Below are 19662 nucleotides of genomic sequence, written 5' to 3' on the forward strand. Positions count from 1 at the left end.
ATAAATAAAACAAACAAACACAACAACAACAAAAGCAAACAACAACTTGGTTTTGATAATTAACAGAACAATCTCGTCAATGAGGAGTGGAAGTGTGTGTGTGTGTGTGTGTGTGTGTGTGTGTGTGTGTGTGTGTGTGTGTGTGTGTGTGTGTGTGTGTGTGTGTGTGTGTGTGTGTGTGTGTGTGTGTGGTTTGTCCTCTGGATGTGAATGGAACTGTTGTGGGGGGTCCCGCAGCACCACCCCGGGGCCCAAGGCCACCAGGGCCGGACACCGCCACTCCGGCACCCAGCGACCCACCGGATCCAGGGAGGCCCCGACAAACCCCCCCGGAGAGCCACGCCCCAACCCGGAAGGCACCAGACCGAGCGCGCAGAGAGGACCCCCCCCCCAGGCCAGAGGAGCCCACAAGAGAAGGATAAAGGGCGCAGAGCCCCGGGCCCCGACCCGAGCCGCCAAGCCGGGACCGGCCAGTGCAGCGCTCCCAGGCCACGCGGGCAGGGAGCCCCCCCGACCCCGACAGCGGAGCCCGTCGCACCCCCGGGGGCCGTCCCCCCACCAGCCCCCCAACCCCGGCGGGACAGAGAAGGCCCCAGCCGCTGAGCCCCACACCAGCCCCCCCCCCCAGACCAGGAAGAGCGAAGGCCCAGCCAGGCCCGGCCAGAGGACAGCCACCCTCCAACCCCCAGGGAGCCCCAATCCCCCCCCCCATCCCCATCACCTAGTCCCAACCCACCCACACCCAAGCATACGCATACACACACCCAGACATACATACACACCCATACAGACACACACACCAAGCATACACATACACACACAGACATACGTATCTACATATATACAGACATACGTACAAAACCGTTTGACACCCTGATAAACCGTTGAACCAGTGTGTACATCCTTGGAGTGGATGGCGACAGTATATAGATACATATATATATATATATAGAGAGAGATAACTGGCCCGACTCCACCGGGACATTCGTGCTCCAAAACCCTTTCCGAGGTTCATTTTCTGGACTCTGCCGCTCTGGTGTCACTTCCTATAACCGCTCGCCAAGTGATCTCACGATGTCCGACCACGTGTTAATCCCATCCACCCTGAACCTGAACACTGTCCAGAGGCGGAACAGTCCAGACCCCCTCAGACCCTAACATCAAAGACATTACCGTCACAGCTCCACCATCGCAGACTCTTAAGACCTCATCCACAATCCGGCGCGTCGACCTGACAGCTTGGCCCACCGGCGGCTCCGGCTGAATCATGTGACTCCTCCCTCTCACCTCAAATAAGCATCCGCCTGCCAAAGGTGCTTGGAAGCAGCAGGTTTCTCTTTGGCTCTTTGACCCGTGACCAGAACACCGAGAACATCTGAGAACTCGCCGTCACACCAAGGTGCACGCCGCCAACCTGAAACGCAAAAACGAGTCGCTTCATCCTGAGTCATTAAGTCCTTCCAGTCGTCTCAGCAGAACAATGACTTGGGGGGGAATTCGGCGTCTGTAGAAGTCCAGCGATGTTGATCTGATCCCTGATGGCTGGACCTCCGACACACGCAGCCTTCATGACGGATGAAGGAGTGGCGTTGGTACAGAAAGCAGAACCATCACGTCACCCGGAGCTCCTTCAAATATCAATAACTGGTTCCAATAACTGCTGTTCAAGAGGCCTCGGGAACTAAAGCTTGATCACAATCAGTTTTGACGTCTGGTCAAAAAGCCGGCGCATAAAATCTAAATTTAGATTTTAAATCTTGGTGTCCTTACAGTCACCACACACACAAGATGGTAAAAGTGAATGTGTTAGTGTGGTTTGCCCCCCGTGGCAGGAAGCGACTGTGAGCTGGCTGCACAGTGAAAACAAGATTGTAATGACGTCTGGAAGTGACGTCATCGACGAGACGAGCAGCAGCCGATTCAGAGTAAACGGCTTCATCCTTCAAGCTCTGAACCGAACCACGGAGTTCCACAGGGTCCTGTGTTTGGGACCCGTGAGGAAACCCTCCGTTGACTTCCACTGCTGTGCAGATGATACAGAAATCTATTTATCTATGAAACCATTATTAGACTAGAGGCTTTTCTTAGAGACATAAAAACGTGATTGAGCTCAGATAAAGCTGATTTTAAGAACTTGAGAAAGAAAAGATCTAAACATGTAGTAGTACTTTGACCTCCAGTACCACTGTGAGGAACCCGGGAGTTACTTTGAATATCTCCAAAATCATTAACATGTTGACTCGGAGTGACGCATTTCCTCCTTCCAGAGTGGACCTTTGTGACTCCCAGGTCGCGAATAGCTGCTTAGAAAGTCGTCATGTTGATTGAAAACGCTGCGGTTAGATTCCTGACAGGAGCCGGCAGGAGAGATCACGTCACTCCAGCATGAGCTTCTCTTCATTTTCCTCCTGTTCAATCTACAACCGATCCTCCATCGTCTGTTAACGAGCCGTTAGTCCCATATGACCCTGCAGAACACTGGCTCATCAGAGTGCTGCCCCCTGGTGGTTCCCAGGTGGGACGCAACCTATACTTTCAGGTTTACGCTCAAGACTTTCTATTTTATAAAGTTTACAGTTCGGGCTGCTGCGGGTCTGGACCATCTTCTAGTGACGCTGCTGGAGGTTTAGACTGACGGCGATTTACTCTTCGCTGTGTTTACAAAGTTTAAAGTGGAAATTAATGGCTTTTGTATTTTGTGTTTTATATTCTAACGCCACATTTATCAGTCCAAAGAAAAATAACAAATATTTCATTGAAACAGCAGGAAATAACCAGCGCTATTCTTGAAGGTGTGTTTTTTTTTTTTTGTGTTTGTTTTTTTCAGAACTGTGAGTGGCTGTCTTCATGCTTCTCGCTACACCGCCCCCTACGGGTTTGGCTGCTCATAGCAGCTCTGAACCAGGTGTATATGCCGGCCCATGAGTATGGAGACCGTTTTGTAAATGCAAAGGGGGAAATGTTTTGTAAAAATCCAGGTACGTGTGAAATGTCCAGGTACAGACAGCTCGTCCATGTGGTTCTGGACATGTGGTCCCTGGCTAATTCTTTTCAGCATTATTGATTTGAAGGATTATTAAGTATATTTGACACAAAAACATAAGCTATATAATTCAGTATGAAGAGTCAGGGTGAGATCTGAGGTGTGATTTGAGAAACTCTCAAGAGAAACAAAGCCACATGATACTAATATACTAATATATGTGGACCTATACGACATATATGAGAAATATAGAAAATATCCATTAGAAATAACAATATGTACAAACTTAACTCACTAACTTTTGTTTGTTATGTTTTGTTTTTAATATATCCTATTTCTGTCTAGATTAAGTTAACCTCAACATTTTTGTCAGGATATACTGTCCAGTTTATTTCTGTGTTGGAAAAAAGAAGAGAAAAATCAACAAAGAATAAAGTGGTAAAAAAAAACAACCAACAAATAACAATATGTAAAAATGCAGGATTTATTTTCTCACAAATTATTCTGAAATTGAGTTGTTCTACAATTATGTAAATCTCACACACACACACACACACACACTTACCGTCACGTGCGGCTGGCTGCTCGTGAGGTCCCTCCTCTTTAGCACGTGTTCGATCCCCTGCTCGGCTGCCGGTAGTGATGAGAAACCCGACTCCTCGAACGGACTCACAGGGTTTTTGAGTCGTTCATCCAAGTGAATCGTTCATTTGAGTCATTTGAGACATTTGAGTCATTTGATTCAGTTGCGCATGCGCACTATTTCCACCCGCTCCAGGACCAGGCGGCTCAGCTGAACTGCGACATGAACCAGGGGGAGAATCATGTATTCATAGTAAAATGATGAAACACTTCTGAGGAAAATAAACAATAAGTACACATTAGTTTTTAGTGGTCCTGGTCTCCTTATTCTAGATTATGTGTGTTGTTTTTGAGGTTTAGTTGAATCAGAAAATAAATTAGATAAATGATTAAACTGAATAAATACCTGGCATCCAGAATGGCAGATATACAGTATATATTAATGTATACATATGTTTTTATAGTTTTTTTTCTTCCAACATTCTGATTTTCTTTTTTTACTAGTATCTAATAAATAATCTAATAATAACCTCACCGCTCACCGCTCGTGAGGTGAACGACACAGCGGAAGTGCTACTGACCGATTCAGTGAACGACTCTTTCGAGTTTCGACGGGAGTCGGTCATGTGAGCTGAACGATTGGAGGGAGGTGAGTCGGTCATTCGTGCTGAACGACACCGACAAGCTGACTCGAGTGTGCTGAAAGCCTCGTGTGAATGTCAGGAGCCGGAAGCTGCTGTGCTCAGCGGCTGGCGTTACAGCTACAAGCTGCTTCTAGCAGAAAAAAGACAGAAAGAAAGATAAAAAATTCTTAAAATGCAAATGTTTATTTTTTTTTTCTGTCACAACCTCAAAGGTAAATGTGAAACATCACAATTGAAACGTCAAAAACGAACATTTGGAATAGAAAGTAAACAGAAACTGGAACTTACACTTAAATGAATAAATACGAATAAAATAACTATGTGCAAAATGTAAATGAAGGCGTTTCACAAATTATGAATTAGTGCAAATCTCGTAAACAATCTTCTAAAGTAAATGGAAAAGATCCGTTCTGAAGGCACTGATGTTGACACGATGCACAGTTTGGTTTTCATAACCTCCACTGTGTTTTTGAACACTGGGGCTCGAGATCTCCACCACACAAGAAAGTCGGCCGTTCGAGGAAGGAGTTGCCCAGATGGGAAACCTTTCACTTCCAGCATTTTGATTTTCTTCTCACAACTCTCCAAAATAGTTTTACTTCTATGAATAAATAACGTGATTTTCAAAGGGTGAAACTAATTATAGGGGACAGCATTGAAGGCAACAAAGTCGTATTTTTAACATAATTTATTGTGTATTTATTTCTTCAAGCTTTGTGAAACAAACAATGTATTTTTATTTTTTTTTTCTTCTCCGCCGTCACTCAGAAACTTTCAGAGCGGAGCGCCCAGAGCTCGAATGACCGGGGAGCTGAGGGGAGCTGGGGGGAGCTGGGCTCCCCCCGAAAGCCACGTTGTAATTCGAACCCTGGGAGCGCCGCTGCAGATTTTAATGTGAGGGAGGGGGTGGGGTGGGGGGGAGGACTCACCGCTCACCGCTCAGGAGGTGAACGATACAGCGGAAGTGCTACTGACCGATTCAGTGAACGACTCTTTCGAAGTTTCGAGGGGAGTCGGTCATGTGAGCTGAACGATTGGAGGGAAGGTGAGTCGGTCATGTGAGCTGAACCACACCGACAAGCTGACTCGAGTGTGCTGAAAGCCTCGTGTGAATGTCAGGAGCCGGAAGCTGCTGTGCTTAGCGGCCCGGCTACAAGGAGGCCCGAGCAAAAAAATGACTCAGTGAACGAGTTAGTGAACGCGAAAACTCGCGAGACACCGTTCAGTAAAGTGACTCGCGGGTTTTGAACGATTCGTTCAAATTTGCTCATCACTAGCTGCCGGTTTAAAGACGCGCTCCGCCTGCAGCGGCTGCTCTATAGGACACACCGCTGGAGGCTCATGGAGGGTCCGGACGGCTCGGAGAGGCAGGAGGCGGCGACGGCGGCGGCGGCGGCGGCGGTGGCGGCGGAGGCGGAGGCGGAGGCGGAGGCGGATGGGTCCGAAGGGTCCGAATGGTCCGAATGGTCCGGGGGGTCCGGGGGGTCCAGGGGGTCCGGGGGCGTCTCAACCTCATGTCTGGAGAAGCTGCGGGTGGTCGTTTCTGCAGAGTACCGGGACGAACTGGTCCAAATGCTCAAACTGGCCGGTCCGGTGGTGAGTCCGCTGCTTTCATGCCTTCTGTCAAGAAAAGACACTCTTTTCTTTTTTTTTTTTTATTATTTTATGATGTTTTATTTTATGAGTAAATATTAAATATGTATTAAATGAGTCAGATTCCTGCAGATGAAGGATTAATTCATTCTAAATGGCGCAGCTGTCACAGACATCAATATAAATCATCATTGTGAGGAATGAGTTCAGTTCGTATTGAAATGATCAACTAATAAGACAAAAAAAATAAAAAAAATACTCCACCCTTAATCTGTCAGATAGTACTCGTACATGTTTAAGTTATTGTCTCTTTTCTAAGTGTTTTGGAGTCACTTTCTACTATATATTTTTTACCATATTTTATTGTGCACCGTGTGATTTTTATTTTTATTCTCCTCTCCTGTACAATGTGTGATTTTATGCTCCTATCCTGCTTTGTTGCTGCTGTGACTCTACATTTCTCTATCTGTGAGATTATCTTATCTTATCTTTGTCACAGTTCACACTCAGAGACTCAGGAGCGGACAGAAACACGGCAATCAGGAATCCTCTCGGGACACTTTATTAATAAATGACGAGGCAAAGAACTCAAACCAAATACACAGGAAAGCAGAACTCTAACGAGACAGAACTAAAGACTAACCCAGGTACTTTAAACTAGAAAAAACTGAACTCGCAGAGGCACCAACACAGGCACACTGCTCCAGCTAAGAAGCACCCAAACAAAACTATTAGGACCCAGCGGGAGACTAAAGGAGCACACTGCCTGGAATGAAGCAGCAAACGCTGAATGGCGTGGTCGGCGCTGGAGAACGCGGGCGGCGGCGTATGCTGCAGCCTGAAGGAGGTTGTCAGGGAGTCTTGCTGTGCTGAAGCCGTTGGAGTGGGCCAGGAACAGAGTCGCAGGCAGGAGCTCGGTGCAGCAGGGTGTGGTCCAGTATGTAAATCGTTTAGCGGTTTGGCAGAGAGTCTTCATCTGATGCCAGCTTTATTGGGAGAGAGGTGCATTGTTGACTGAAACCACACCCTGCTGCAGGTTAGTGTACTCAGGTAATTAGCCCCGCACTCCTATATAACTCGCACAGCATGCAGCCATGCGGCACACGCCCATCTAGGAAAAAGGAAAGGCGGGGTGGGGGGGGGGGGGATGCTGCCATGAGGCGGATCAGCTTGGGGTCCAGAATTTGGCGACGGGGTACCCAGCTGCGTTCTTCAGACCCATACCCCTCCCAATCCACCAGAAACCGAAGTCCGCGACCCCGTCGGCGCACATCCAACAGGCGTCTTACCGTGTACGCCGGTGCGTCATACACCATCCTGGGTGGTGGAGGGGGACGGACAGGAGAGGGGCCAGAGTGCTCTCTAGGACAGGTTTGACTTGGGACACATGAAAGGTCGGATGGATCTTCATGGAGGCAGGAAGTTTGAGCTGTACGGAACTAGGGTTGACGATCTTCTCCACCTCAAATGGTCCGACAAACAGTGGTGCCAGCTTCCGAGACTCCACCTTCAGGGGAAGATCCTTTGCCCGGAGCCAAACCTTTTGGCCTGGCGTGTACACTGGAGCGGGAGTGCGTCTGCGATTCGCCTTCTGTTCCATCCTCTGATTTGACTGGGTTAGGGAGGCCCTGGCCTTCTTCCACGTCCTCTCGCATCTCTTGTTTAAGCCCTGAACGGACAATGGTGGCTGGTACCCCAGGGAGCACTGGAAGGGAGATGGACCAGAGGAAGAGTTAGGCAGCGACTTGTGAGTGTACTCTACCCATGGAAGCTGAGAACTCCAGGCTGTGGGGTTTTCTGCCGTGACACATCTCAGCAGGGTTTCCAGGGACTGGTTCGCCCGCTCCGTCTGACCATTCGACTGTGGATGAAACCCAGATGTTAAACTGACTGTGGCGTCCAGAACCTTGCAGAACAGCTTCCACACCTCCGACGTAAACTGAGGTCCACGGTCTGACACAGTATCCACTGGTATCCCATGGATCCTGAAAACTTGTGACACCAATGTCTCAGCAGTCTCTTTAGCAGAGGGGAGTTTAGGTAGAGCGATAAAATGCTCCGCCTTAGAAAACCGATCAACCACAGTTAAAATTGTTGTATTATTGTCGGAAGGAGATAATACTGCTCCCTCACTTCTTTCTGTGTAACAGCTGGAGTTTGTGTGTTGCAGTGCCTTTCCCAGTTGATGACCTACCTCATCAGCTTCGTCAGCACCGTGTTCTGTGGCCACCTGGGAAAAACCAAGTTGGCGGCCGTAGCCTTAGCCGTCGCGGTGAGGATTCTTGTTTGTTCGTGTCCCGGCATACCCCCCACCTCCACCTCCACCCCCCCCCCCCCACCCCCACCCGTCCTCCCCATGTGTCTCATGCTTGTCTTTCCTCTACTTGCAGGCGGTCAACGTCACTGGGATTTCCGTTGGCATGGGTTTGTCGTTGACCTGCGATACGCTCATCTCTCAGGTACGTCCCCGGTCGGCGGGGGGGTCTCCGCGCCGTGTTTGTCCAACCCGAGGCCAACGGGAGCCCCCGCGGTTCCGTTCCCGGCTCGGCCCGGGGGGTTCAGCCCGCGTGGAGCCGCCCTTCTTTGTTCAGTCCTGCGCCGTGCTGCTTGCCGGTGTTTTGAGTTTCGCTCCGCCGGTTGTGTTGCAGACCTACGGGAGCGGTAACCTGAAGCGGGTGGGTGTGATCCTCCAGAGGGGGATCCTGGTTCTGCTGCTGGCCTGTTTCCCCTGCTGGGCCATCCTCATCAACACCGAGCCCCTCCTGATACTCTTCCGACAGAGTCCGGAGATTGCCAGGTCAGTTAGTTTCTCCACCCGTCTTAAAGTCTCCCAAACGTCTGACACCTCAGGGTCAACTGATTCACCTGTTGATACTCCACAAACGTGCAGATTTATGTATGAATTCATTAATAATAAATACATTTTAAAGTCTTAAGACTAAAAGACTTTCAGGGTTCTGCAACCTCGGTGACCAAAAGAGCCGTTTTCACCATTTTCAAACAAATAGAATTTTTACAGAGCCATAAAACATGTTAATTTTCTGACATAAAGTAATAAATATCTAAAAAGGTTGATCTATATATAAGACATATTGCATTAATGAAGCGTTGCAATATGTTTTATTACATTTTGTGGCTGTTTTTAAAGTTTTTTTTTCCTCCATGCATTTTCCCACTTTAGCCATTTTATACATCTTGGCTGTTTTTGCTTTTTTTTTTCTTTTTTTAGCTGTTTATAGCTCCTTTATATTTCCCAATGTTTGGAGAGGTTTTAGCTGTAGAAACTTTCTTTTTCCCTTTTTTCTTTTTTTTTCTCTTTATTTTTCTTAATTAACATTTTTTTTTCTCGTTTTGTTCTTTTTCCCTTTTTTTTCTTTTTTCTTTATTTTTCTTTTTTAAACCTTTTTCTCATTTTGTTCTCCCCCCCCCCCCTTTTTTTTTCCTTTTGCCATTTTTTTGGAAACTCTGCATGGAATGCAAACAAACTAAAATATAATTATTTTTTTAAACATTTCAAGCGCTTTCACGTTTCAGAAAAGTTTTGCATTTACACGGCAACGTTTCGAAATCGATGGCGTTCTTTGTTGGTTTTTTTTGTGTGATGAAACCGCACGCACTTGGAGAACAACACGCTATGAATATCAACAATCGTCCTCGTCTGGGACTTTAAGTTGGACGAGTCGGGTTTCGTCTGTTTTGAGTAGAATTTTCCACAAAGTTTGAGATTGAAGCTGAATCTTGTGCTCCTTCCAGACTCGCCCAGCTCTACGTGGAGATATTCACGCCTGCTCTGCCTGTGAGTCTCACATGTTTTTTTTTTTAAATCTAAATTGACTTTCCCTGGTTTGATCCCAGGATTCCTCAAGCACCATTGTAATAAACTACACCTGGAATGACTCATCCCACTAATGCTTGTCCAGTCCAAGTGTGGCGCCATTTAAAAAAAGGAAATAATCGGGAGCATACGATTGTTTGATGGAAGACAAACCACACAGATCTACCAAATCTAATTGCTTCTTAGAAGTATTTCAATAGATCATCCTAATATTAGGTTCAGACCTACTTTTAGTACTCATGAGCGCCGATCTGACATTTTTTGGTGCGACGACGGCTGGGGAGCTAACGGTTAGCATGATGCTAACCGCTCTGAGCGTTTCTGTGCTGAACTCCGTCATTAACTCTTTTTTTTTTGGTCTTTATGTCTTCAGGCTGCGTTCATGTTCCACCTGCAGGGGCGCTACCTTCAGAATCAGGTGCAGTTTCCCCTCACACACATATTAAAGTTAAAAAAAAAAAACTCATTGGAGGAACTCTGTAAATTATTGTGTCCATTATTGGGTCCATGTTGTGTTTTGCAGGGCATTATCTGGCCTCAGCTGATCACTGGAGCCATCGTTAATGTGATTAATGCGGTCACCAACTATGTTCTCCTCTACGTTCTGGACATGGGCGTCGCGTGAGTATCTTTTACTACATGACTTCTTTCTCTTCGGCCCCGCAACAAATTTAAAGTTTCGACCTATACAATGGTCAGATTGAAAAAAGTTAAAAAGAATGTAAAAAAAAAATCTAAATGCACTTCTCTTTAGTGATTACAAAGTTGATAGTTACAATTTCTTTTAATTGGCTCTTCTGCAGTTCTTTCAGGACCCACCAGGGGGCGTCGGCCTCGTTTCTATGACAACGTTTCAAGGGCAAACGCATCGCTTTTTGTGTTTCCGTTTTCGGAAAAGCTTTGCGTTTCCACGGAAACACTGAAAACAATGTCTTGAGCGTGTCGGGCCACCAGTGGGTGCTGTTGTTTGTTTCCGTAATGAAACCACACACACATGCAGCAGAGAACAAATAACTCTAAACAATAACAATTTAACACGAACAAACTAACACGGACACATGACCAAGTTAGATTGTTATCACGGTGACTGTCAAAATAAAAGTACCAAGGAGAATATGAAGTCATGACTCTCTGGAGGAAACATGCACAGTTGCAGCGTTTCAGAAAAGTTGCCCCCCCCCCCCACCCCCCCCCACCCCCATTTCCATGGAGACAAGAGCATTTTCAGAAAGTACCGTGAATTACCTCCCGTGTTTGAATGGTGCTCTATGACGACATCTGCCTTAAACTATGTAATGGTAATACATTTTATTTGCATTTGACTTTTCAAAATACTCACATTTTCAATGGGTGTTACGTTGCAGTGGATCTGCGCTCGCCAACACTTTGTCCCAGTTTCTGCTGGCGACCCTCTTGTTCGCCTACATCGTCTGCAGAGGTCTGCACAAGAACACCTGGGACGGTGAGTCCGCCGGCAGCAGCACCGCTTCTCTTACCTCAGAGAAGAAACAAAGAACAGCATTCAGCACGTCTGTTTTATACGTAAAACTGCTTATCAGATCGTATATTTCAGAAAAGATGAACCTGTCTCATTTCACCTCTACGTCAATCTCTTGTTCGTCAAAAAACAGTTGTGATTTTAAACAAATTTCAGTGGAACCTTTAACAGAATCATTCACTCTTTAATGACGAAATGTGGCGCGGTGTCGAGGAGGAGTCAGAGCCACATGTTAAAAGAGTCTGAGAAACCCTGGACTGTACTTTTTATGACACTTTGAACTCATTGAAAATGTAAGGGCCCGTCCACACCAGGTGTTTCCCCCCCTGCAGAAGCTACTGACGCTAGCAGCAGGAGGAGCAGGGCCATAGACCTATAGAATTAGAAGCTACTGACGCTAGCAGCAGGAGGAGCAGGGCCATAGACCTATAGAACTAGAAGCTACTGACGCTAGCAGCAGGAGGAGCAGGGCCATAGACCTATAGAACTAGAAGCTACTGACGCTAGCAGCAGGAGGAGCAGGGCCATAGACCTAGAGAACTAGAAGCTACTGACGCTAGCAGCAGGAGGAGCAGGGCCATAGACCTAGAGAACTAGAAGCTACTGACGCTAGCAGCAGGAGGAGCAGGGCCATAGACCTATAGAACTAGAAGCTACTGACGCTAGCAGCAGGAGGAGCAGGGCCATAGACCTATAGAACTAGAAGCTACTGACGCTATCAGCAGGAGGAGCAGGGCCATAGACCTATAGAACTAGAAGCTACTGACGCTAGCAGCAGGAGGAGCAGGGCCATAGACCTATCAAACTAGAAGCTACAACACTGGCAGCAGGAGGAGCAGGGCCATAGACCTATAGAACTAGAAGCTACTGACGCTAGCAGCAGGAGGAGCAGGGCCATAGACCTATAGAACTAGAAGCTACTGACGCTAGCAGCAGGAGGAGCAGGGCCATAGACCTATAGAACTAGAAGCTACTGACGCTAGCAGCAGGAGGAGCAGGGCCATAGACCTATAGAACTAGAAGCTACTGACGCTAGCAGCAGGAGGAGCAGGGCCATAGACCTATAGAACTAGAAGCTACTGACGCTAGCAGCAGGAGGAGCAGGGCCATAGACCTATCAAACTAGAAGCTACAACACTGGCAGCAGGAGGAGCAGGGCCATAGACCTATAGAACTAGAAGCTACTGACGCTAGCAGCAGGAGGAGCAGGGCCATAGACCTATAGAACTAGAAGCTACTGACGCTAGCAGCAGGAGGAGCAGGGCCATAGACCTATAGAACTAGAAGCTACTGACGCTAGCAGCAGGAGGAGCAGGGCCATAGACCTATAGAACTAGTTATATATAGGTTTATGAGCAGGAATCTACTTCTAAAGTTCTATGTGTTCTGTCTTCTTCTGTGTTTTTAGTGTGTTTGGTGAGTCACAGCGCCCCTACAGGCCTGGCAGGTGTACTGCAGCCCTGAAGCCTCGTGTTGAGTCGAGTTCATAGTGACGTGTTGACGGAGTTTTATTTTAGAGAACGCTGGGGAGAACAAAGATGGTTTTATGTTCGTCGTGTGGACGTGGCCTCAGTCACAAGTACTGATAAAAAAAAGACTTCACAAGTTTCTATTTAGTGGAGAAAAAATTCCAAGGTCAGAATCATGAAAACGAAACTGGGTGGTCAGTCTCTCCTGTCCCACAGACGTCTTGGTGTTCGAATAGGTTCCAATGTTGAGTAAGGTTTTAGAGTCGCTTCCGTCATTGAGAGGTATATTTTCTTAAAGATGAGAAGAAACATAAAGTTTTTTTTTTGTTTTTTTTGGACCCCCCCCTCCAGGCTGGTCCCTGGACTGCCTGCAGGAGTGGGGCCCCTTCGTCAAGCTGGCGCTGCCCAGCATGCTGATGCTCTGTCTGGAGTGGTGGATCTTCGAGGCGGGCGGCTTCCTGGCGGGTCTGATCAGCGACGTGGAGCTGGGCGCTCAGTCCGTCATGTACCAGATGACCCTCATGACCTTCATGGTGACCGACTCCGTTCCGGACAAGGTTGGCGGGTGAACGTTCGCTTTTTTTTTTTTTTTTATTCATATGTGTGGTTTCTTCTTCGCCCCCCCCCCCCCCCCCTGCAGGTGCCGCTTGGAATCGCCAGCGCAACCAGCGTGCGCGTCGGCGCCGCGCTCGGCGCCGGGAACGTAGAGCGGGCCAAGATATCCTGCAAGACCTCCATCATCTGCTCATGTGAGAGCCAGGACACACACACACACACACACACACACACACACACACACACACACACACACACACACACACACACACACACACACACACACAACAGAGGACAATTCAAATCAGCTCTTCTTTGCATCTTTTGTGGTTTTCTGTTTGCTCTCAGTCGTGGTGGTGTTGTGCAGCGGCACCACGATGGCTCTGATGAGAAACTTCATCGGCTACATTTTCACAACGGACCAGTAAGTAAAAAAAAAAAATCCAGCAATTCACTGGTTTCTCTTCCTGTTTCTGACACAACCACGAGGAAAATGCATTACAAAAAAAAAGAGTGATTTCTGATTATGTGTGCTCCTTTTCATGAAAAACAAACTCTTCACTGATTTTGTTGGATGTCAGAAGTTTATTAAAGCACTTTGAGTTATATTTAAATGTCTTTCTTTCTCTCGAGTCTGATTGAAACACGCTGACGGGGGAAACGGGACAAACTTCCTGCCTAAGCAATCAGTCCATGAAAATATCGCTTCGGCTTTTTGATTCCTTTCAATCATGAACTCTGTTGAATTTTGGCTTTTTCACTCATTGTCTGTTTTAATTGGACCTTATATTTCACGTGTGTGTGTGTGTCCACCCAGTTATATCAGATTTCCTGTCGCCTTGAATTGGATGAGTTTAGCAGTGATAACAGTCTCTTCGTTTCTGTAACTTGCTTAATAATGGAAGCGACGGCTAGCGGAGGTGTGAGCCAGCCCCGCATGGTCTCACTGCACATGTGTGTCGTTTCAATCCCCTGACACTGAATCTCCATCTGCTTGTTTTGTTTTTGTTTTTTAGAGAGATTATAGACAGAGTTTCTCAGGTCACGATTGTGTTTACTTTCATGCATCTTTTTGACGGGATTGGGGTAAGGAAGCCTTTTTTCCTCCGGCTCTCTCTGAATTCCACACTGAGTGACTTTTTTACGTCAGAACTGACCTTTCCGGTGTCGGATGTTTCCAGGCCGTTCTCGGCGGCGTCGTCCGGGGAGCAGGAAAACAGACGGTCGGCGCTCTGTGCAGCTTCGTGGGATACTACTTCATCGGCTTCCCCATCGGCCTGTCGCTGATGTTTCCAGCCGGCATGGGGATTTTAGGTACGGCCGGGTGAATCCGGCAAATCTCACAGAGGGACCCTGAGGCTGACATTTTAACTGTACATGTAGGGCTGTTGTGTTTTTTTTTTTTTTTTGGTAGTGAAACCACACACACATGTAGCAGAGGCCAAAACGCTCTAAACATTCTTGAGTAGTTACTATATTTTGGGGTTTTGTTACATTTTTGATATTATCAACCAGTTATTACGTTTAGGGTTTCATTACATTATATATTTTTTTATGATATTTCGAGTCATTGTTACATTTTTGGGTCCTTCTGCAGTTCCTTCAGGACCCACCAGGGGGCCTCGGCCCACAGTTTGGTTGAATCGCTGCGTTAGCCTCTACGGCCTCATTTACACGACAACGTTTCAAGTGAAAACGCATCGTTTTTGTGTTTTGGTTTCAGGAAAGCTTTGCGTTTCCACGGCGACATTATGAAAAGGATGCCCGTTTACATGATAACGGAAGAAACACTGAAAACAATGTAGTTAGCATGATTGGCCACTAATTTTTTTTAATGTAATGAAACCACACACGTGCAGCAGAGAACCATCTGCTTTAAACGTAAACAACGGGAGAACGTGGAGAGTCTCGTTGACACACCGCCAAGTCGGATTGTCATTATGGTGACCGTCAAAATAAAAGCACCAAGTCCCAGGAGAATATGGTTTCGTGACACTCTGGAGGAAACATTGTTCTGATTGTCTCTACTGAGCATGTGCAGAAACTACGAGCTACTCCCGTGGTGCACATGTGCGGCGGCAGCGATTCCGCCTTTTTCCACTTTTTCCCAAAACGTTCCGTTGTCGTTTGGGGAAAAAAAAGACACACAAAACAACGACGGAGGTTTTGAGTTTCCACCTGGACGTGTTGTCTCTCCTCAGGTCTGTGGACGGGGCTCACGATCTGCGTACTGATGCAGGTGTCCTTCTTCTTGGCGTATTTTTATCGACTGGACTGGAATGCGGTGGCTGCAGAGGTGGGTAGGGCCGGTAGGGCACCGAGCTGAAGGGGGACGACGCCCTGATCTCCAACCTTTCTGTCCCCCGGTCAGGCCCGGCAGAGAGCGGGGGTCCAGGTCAGCGAGGGCAACAAGATGCACGACAAGGAGGATCCAGGTGAGCGCCACTCCCAGAGCTCTTTGAAACGAGCGTTTATTCTTTTTTTTAGTCATTCCAATGTGCTTTTATAGAGAAAATAGAAAAGCCCAACATATCCACATGAGCAAGGAGGTGTGTTTGCGACTGTAGAGAGGAAAAACTCCCCAACAGGGAGAAACTCTGGAGAAACCAGAGTCAGAGGTGGAGGAATTCTGCGGACCGGTTGGGGTGAAAGGAGAGAGGAGAGGAGAGGAAAGAGAGAGATAGACTGGGTGGGGAGATGCATACAATACCCTTGTTAGTGCTACATACATTTTTTTTTTTCATTATAATACAGTAATCACAGGGAGCCAAATATTTTCCAACTGCCATGAGATTAAACCAGCCTGAGCAACAACAGAGCAAAAACCAAAATAATCACAACAATGATGGCAAAGACGAGAACAAAAGGACACAAAACAAACAAAAAACAAACATGATTTTGATAATTGACAGAACAATAGCAGAAAATAAGAAAAATCAGCGGCAAATCTCATCAATGAGGAGTGGACGTGTATAAACTATCCTTATACGCAGACGATGTTCTTCTGTACCTCACGAATCACGTTTTTTTTAAATGTAGAAAAATAAAGAAAAAAGGGGGGAAAATGAAAAAAAAGAAGTTTAGAAGAGCTAAAACCGCTCTAAACATTGGGAAACATAAAGTAGCTATAAACGGCAAAAAAAAAAAAAACGGCTAAAATAGCCAAGATGCATAAAATGGCTGAAGTAGGAAAATCCATGGAGAAAAAAACCTCTATTAACAGCCACAACAATTAAAAATGTAATAAAACATATCGATATGCAATATTTGTTATATATAGATCAACCTTTTTAGATATTTATTTCTTTATGCCAGACAATTAGCATGTTTTACCGCTCTTTTGGTCGTCAAGGCTGCAGAACCCTGCTGTAGAGCATTAGACCCCAACAGGCCTCCACCCGTCACTCCACCCTAACGGAGAGTCGTCGTTCTGACTCCTGTCTTTTAGCAGCAGCTCCTTCATTTCCTGAAAGTTTCCCCGAGTTGGCATTAACTCGAGTCGGACTCCTTCCTCCAACACGCCCCCCAGATTCATCAATTATAAAGCTTTGAGGTGTTTGGCGGCGAATTCTGGTGGTCGGAATGCCAAATGTTGTCTTTTGAAACTCCTTAGCGTCTGAAAAGATGGAGGTCAGCGCCAGCGAGCAGAATTCTCTAGAAGCTCCAGACGAGAAACACATCTACCAAGAAGTGCCGGCTTCAACGCCGGCCGCCGCCGCCGCCACCACGGTGGGAGACGTGCTGTCGCTGAAGCAGCTGGTGGTACGGCGCTCCATGGTGTTGCTCTTCATGCTCTTCATCCTCGCCAGCGGAATCGTCACGTTGACCCTCACCAAGCGGCTGGAAGCTTAATAACTAGGCGAGCCGCTAGGCGTCCTGCACGGAAACTCGGCGAGACTCGTGTTTTGTTTTCTATCTTCTTGTTTTAACCAACAGATTCCTGTTTAAATGGTGCCGGAGTCGTTGGTGGGCCTCTGATCTCGTTCAGGAGAAAAGAGAAACCTTGTTAAAAAATGTTAGCTTGAATGATGATCTGACGGCTCCCGTTCTTTTTGCGGTGCCTGAACGCACCGTTAGAGCGAGTTGGCCTGTGATTGCCTGAGAGTGTTGGGGGAGAGGGGGAGTTAGCAGTGTGCTAGCAGACGGCTAATGGCAGCTGAAGCCCTCCAGTGCGTCTCCATGGCAACAGACACTCGTATATCTCCTCGATGAGGTTCCTTTCATGGGACTTTGTGTTGGGCATTTTTTTTCCCACCCGTTTTTTGTTGTTGTTTTTTTTAGGATTCATTTGAAAACGTCCCAAAATCTAATGGGTCGGTCGTCGGGTGGCGACAAATCGTCGCTGAAAATTTCATGCAATTTGGGTTTATAGTTTTTGTGAAAAGTCGTCGTTAAACTCCATAACATACGTACTGTAGATAAATAAATAACTACACGAGCAGAACAAAACAAAACATAACCAGTTCTTCCCAACTTTCGCTGGTGAAGATAAATATAACAATATATGCACAATAGCTACTGCAAACGTTTATATTCGTGTTGTCGAAGAGGTTCTTGGGATTGAAAGATCAAAAGATCAGCGTCTTTTTACTCGAGTTGTCGTTCCAAATCGAGCGTGGCACCATTCAAAAGGGAATTTCGCCTTCTTAAAAAAGCAACTTTTACTATCCAGAATTGTCACTGCAGCCAAGTAATCTGCCAGGAGCTCGTGTGTCGTTTTAGTTTTGCGAGCGACTCGCTGCCGTTTGATTTGTTGACGGCAAATGAAACTTCCCAGCCTGAGTCGTCCAGGCTGCAGACGCCTGCTGTGGAGAACTCGTCCTCGTCAAGAGTCGTTAAAGGTCTGAACGGAGCAGATCCACGCCATTATTTCTGGTTTTCCAGCCCATCGGGCAGTTTTTTTGGGGGGGGGGTTTTGGAGACGTGCCAGAAAAGGTACTTTGTTCTAGGAAGTTTTAGTGTAAATGTTTAAATGTTTACATTCTGTACATTTTTGGTTTGACTAACGAGGAACTGATTGCCTTTTTATCAACTGCTGGAATCCACTGTTAGACAAGACGGGGCCCGCAAAGACAGGTCAACCTCTGTGAGATTGTATTTGTACGGAGGTTTTCCATCACGGGGTTGTTTAATGTGACCAAAGTGTAATATTCCACGATTTCAGGTTCTTGTCGGCACTCTAGCGTTTTGCTTGCCCGTGTTCGATGTGACGCTACATCAGACGTACCAAAGACTTTAGGTCAGCCTTTAAATTAATAAAACTTTATGAATTGTAATAGTTGTCCTGTTTATTCCTTCTACACATTCCTAGTCCCTTGAATTCCACTTCCAGTCTTACGCCTGTGTTCATGTTAACTCCAGCATTAGCGCTTTTAGCTCTTCAGCTTTGATTCGTGTCCAGTTTTCCACACGTTAGCATGAAGTGAAGCTTCTCAGCTGAAGTATTTTATCATTTAAACTGCTGTCATGCTTGTATTTCGGCTTAATTTCACCAGGAGGTTCCGTCTTCTGTGTTGATTATATTCAGTGTCATCGGCGTAAAGGCGCATTTTTGTTTTTAAATCTCTAACATCCTTTTAGAAATGGACATTTATATAATAGAACTGACAATTATTCTGACGGGATTGCTACATACAGTACATCCTCAAGTAACGAGTATACACCAATAATTTTTGGCTAATATTTTGTGGGTGGAGCTTCATTTTCTGGCCTGGATTTGAACAGGGAGCCTCTTGTTTGTGTGTCGGGACATCACACAGTGTGCAACAACTGTTATGCTGTCATTCTTTTAGTTTGAAAAGTATCGTCCAGCGCCTCCTTCCTATATATCCGATGGGGGCGGGGGGATGAGGACGACGAGGACGACCAATGACCCTCTGCGATGAAGCCCACAGACACAAAGCTCTGACCTGTTAAAAAGGACAGAGGTAAATGCACACAGTTTCCTGTTTGTTGTGGCTCCAGCTGCCCTCATTCACTGGGTGTTGCGTAACACGCTGCTTAGACAAATAACGGAGAGCTCCTCTTGATGTACAACTAAATCCGTCAGTTTTGGAGTTTAATAAGGCTACATGGAGGAAAAGGCCGGTTTTTATAGTTTTCACATTTTAATATGTATTATTTTTATATCTAAATTGTCTTATAGGCACTTACTTGACCACATCTTTGCATTTTTTTTATAATTTGACATCTATCTATCTATCTATCTACAAGCATTGAAAAGTATCGACATCTATCCATCTATAGATATGTAGTTATGCTTGTATTTGTATTAGTATATTATACACTTGTGTTTTTTTATGGAAATATATTGATTGATGAAGCGACATCTATACCGATATATAAAGACTGATTGTATCAAAACAAATTGGGTTTCGTGTTAAATACCGTGGTATCATTTTGCAATCGAAAATAAGAGTAAGATACATTTTCTTGTGCAGCTTTATGCACCATGTAGATGCAACTTTATTAGTTTTTCGTCTTTTAATTAAATTTGACACTAA

The 19662-nt window shown here is 46.2% G+C and overlaps 1 protein-coding gene across 1 annotated transcript; it reads left to right on the forward strand.

Annotated features, from left to right (window-relative positions):
- The first annotated feature begins 5721 nt into the window (after nt 1-5721).
- Nucleotides 5722-18397, forward strand: LOC308145667 (multidrug and toxin extrusion protein 1-like). The gene is made up of 16 exons (XM_080517162.1): nt 5722-5805; nt 7973-8074; nt 8193-8261; nt 8451-8599; nt 9556-9598; nt 10011-10055; nt 10161-10258; nt 11002-11099; nt 12956-13137; nt 13245-13353; nt 13508-13583; nt 14176-14245; nt 14341-14473; nt 15361-15455; nt 15531-15594; nt 16773-18397. The coding sequence occupies exons 1-16, from the start codon at nt 5782-5784 to the stop codon at nt 17009-17011; spliced, it is 1596 nt and encodes a 531-aa protein (XP_080373288.1). The 5' UTR covers nt 5722-5781; the 3' UTR covers nt 17012-18397.
- The last annotated feature ends 1265 nt before the right edge of the window (nt 18398-19662 follow it).

Source organism: Blennius ocellaris, assembly GCF_963422515.1.
Source record: "Blennius ocellaris genome assembly, chromosome: 3".
Lineage (NCBI taxonomy): Eukaryota > Metazoa > Chordata > Actinopteri > Blenniiformes > Blenniidae > Blennius > Blennius ocellaris.

What these genes read in the sequence shown, in the direction of transcription:
- LOC308145667 (XM_080517162.1), top strand. Translation starts at nt 5,782, where the DNA reads ATGCTCAAACTGGCCGGTCCGGTG. An exon ending in TATTCACGCCTGCTCTGCCT is followed by an intron (nt 9,599 to 10,010) that starts GTGAGTCTCACA and finishes TTATGTCTTCAG; the next exon opens with GCTGCGTTCATGTTCCACCT. An exon ending in TGACCCTCATGACCTTCATG is followed by an intron (nt 13,138 to 13,244) that starts GTGACCGACTCC and finishes CCCCCCCTGCAG; the next exon opens with GTGCCGCTTGGAATCGCCAG.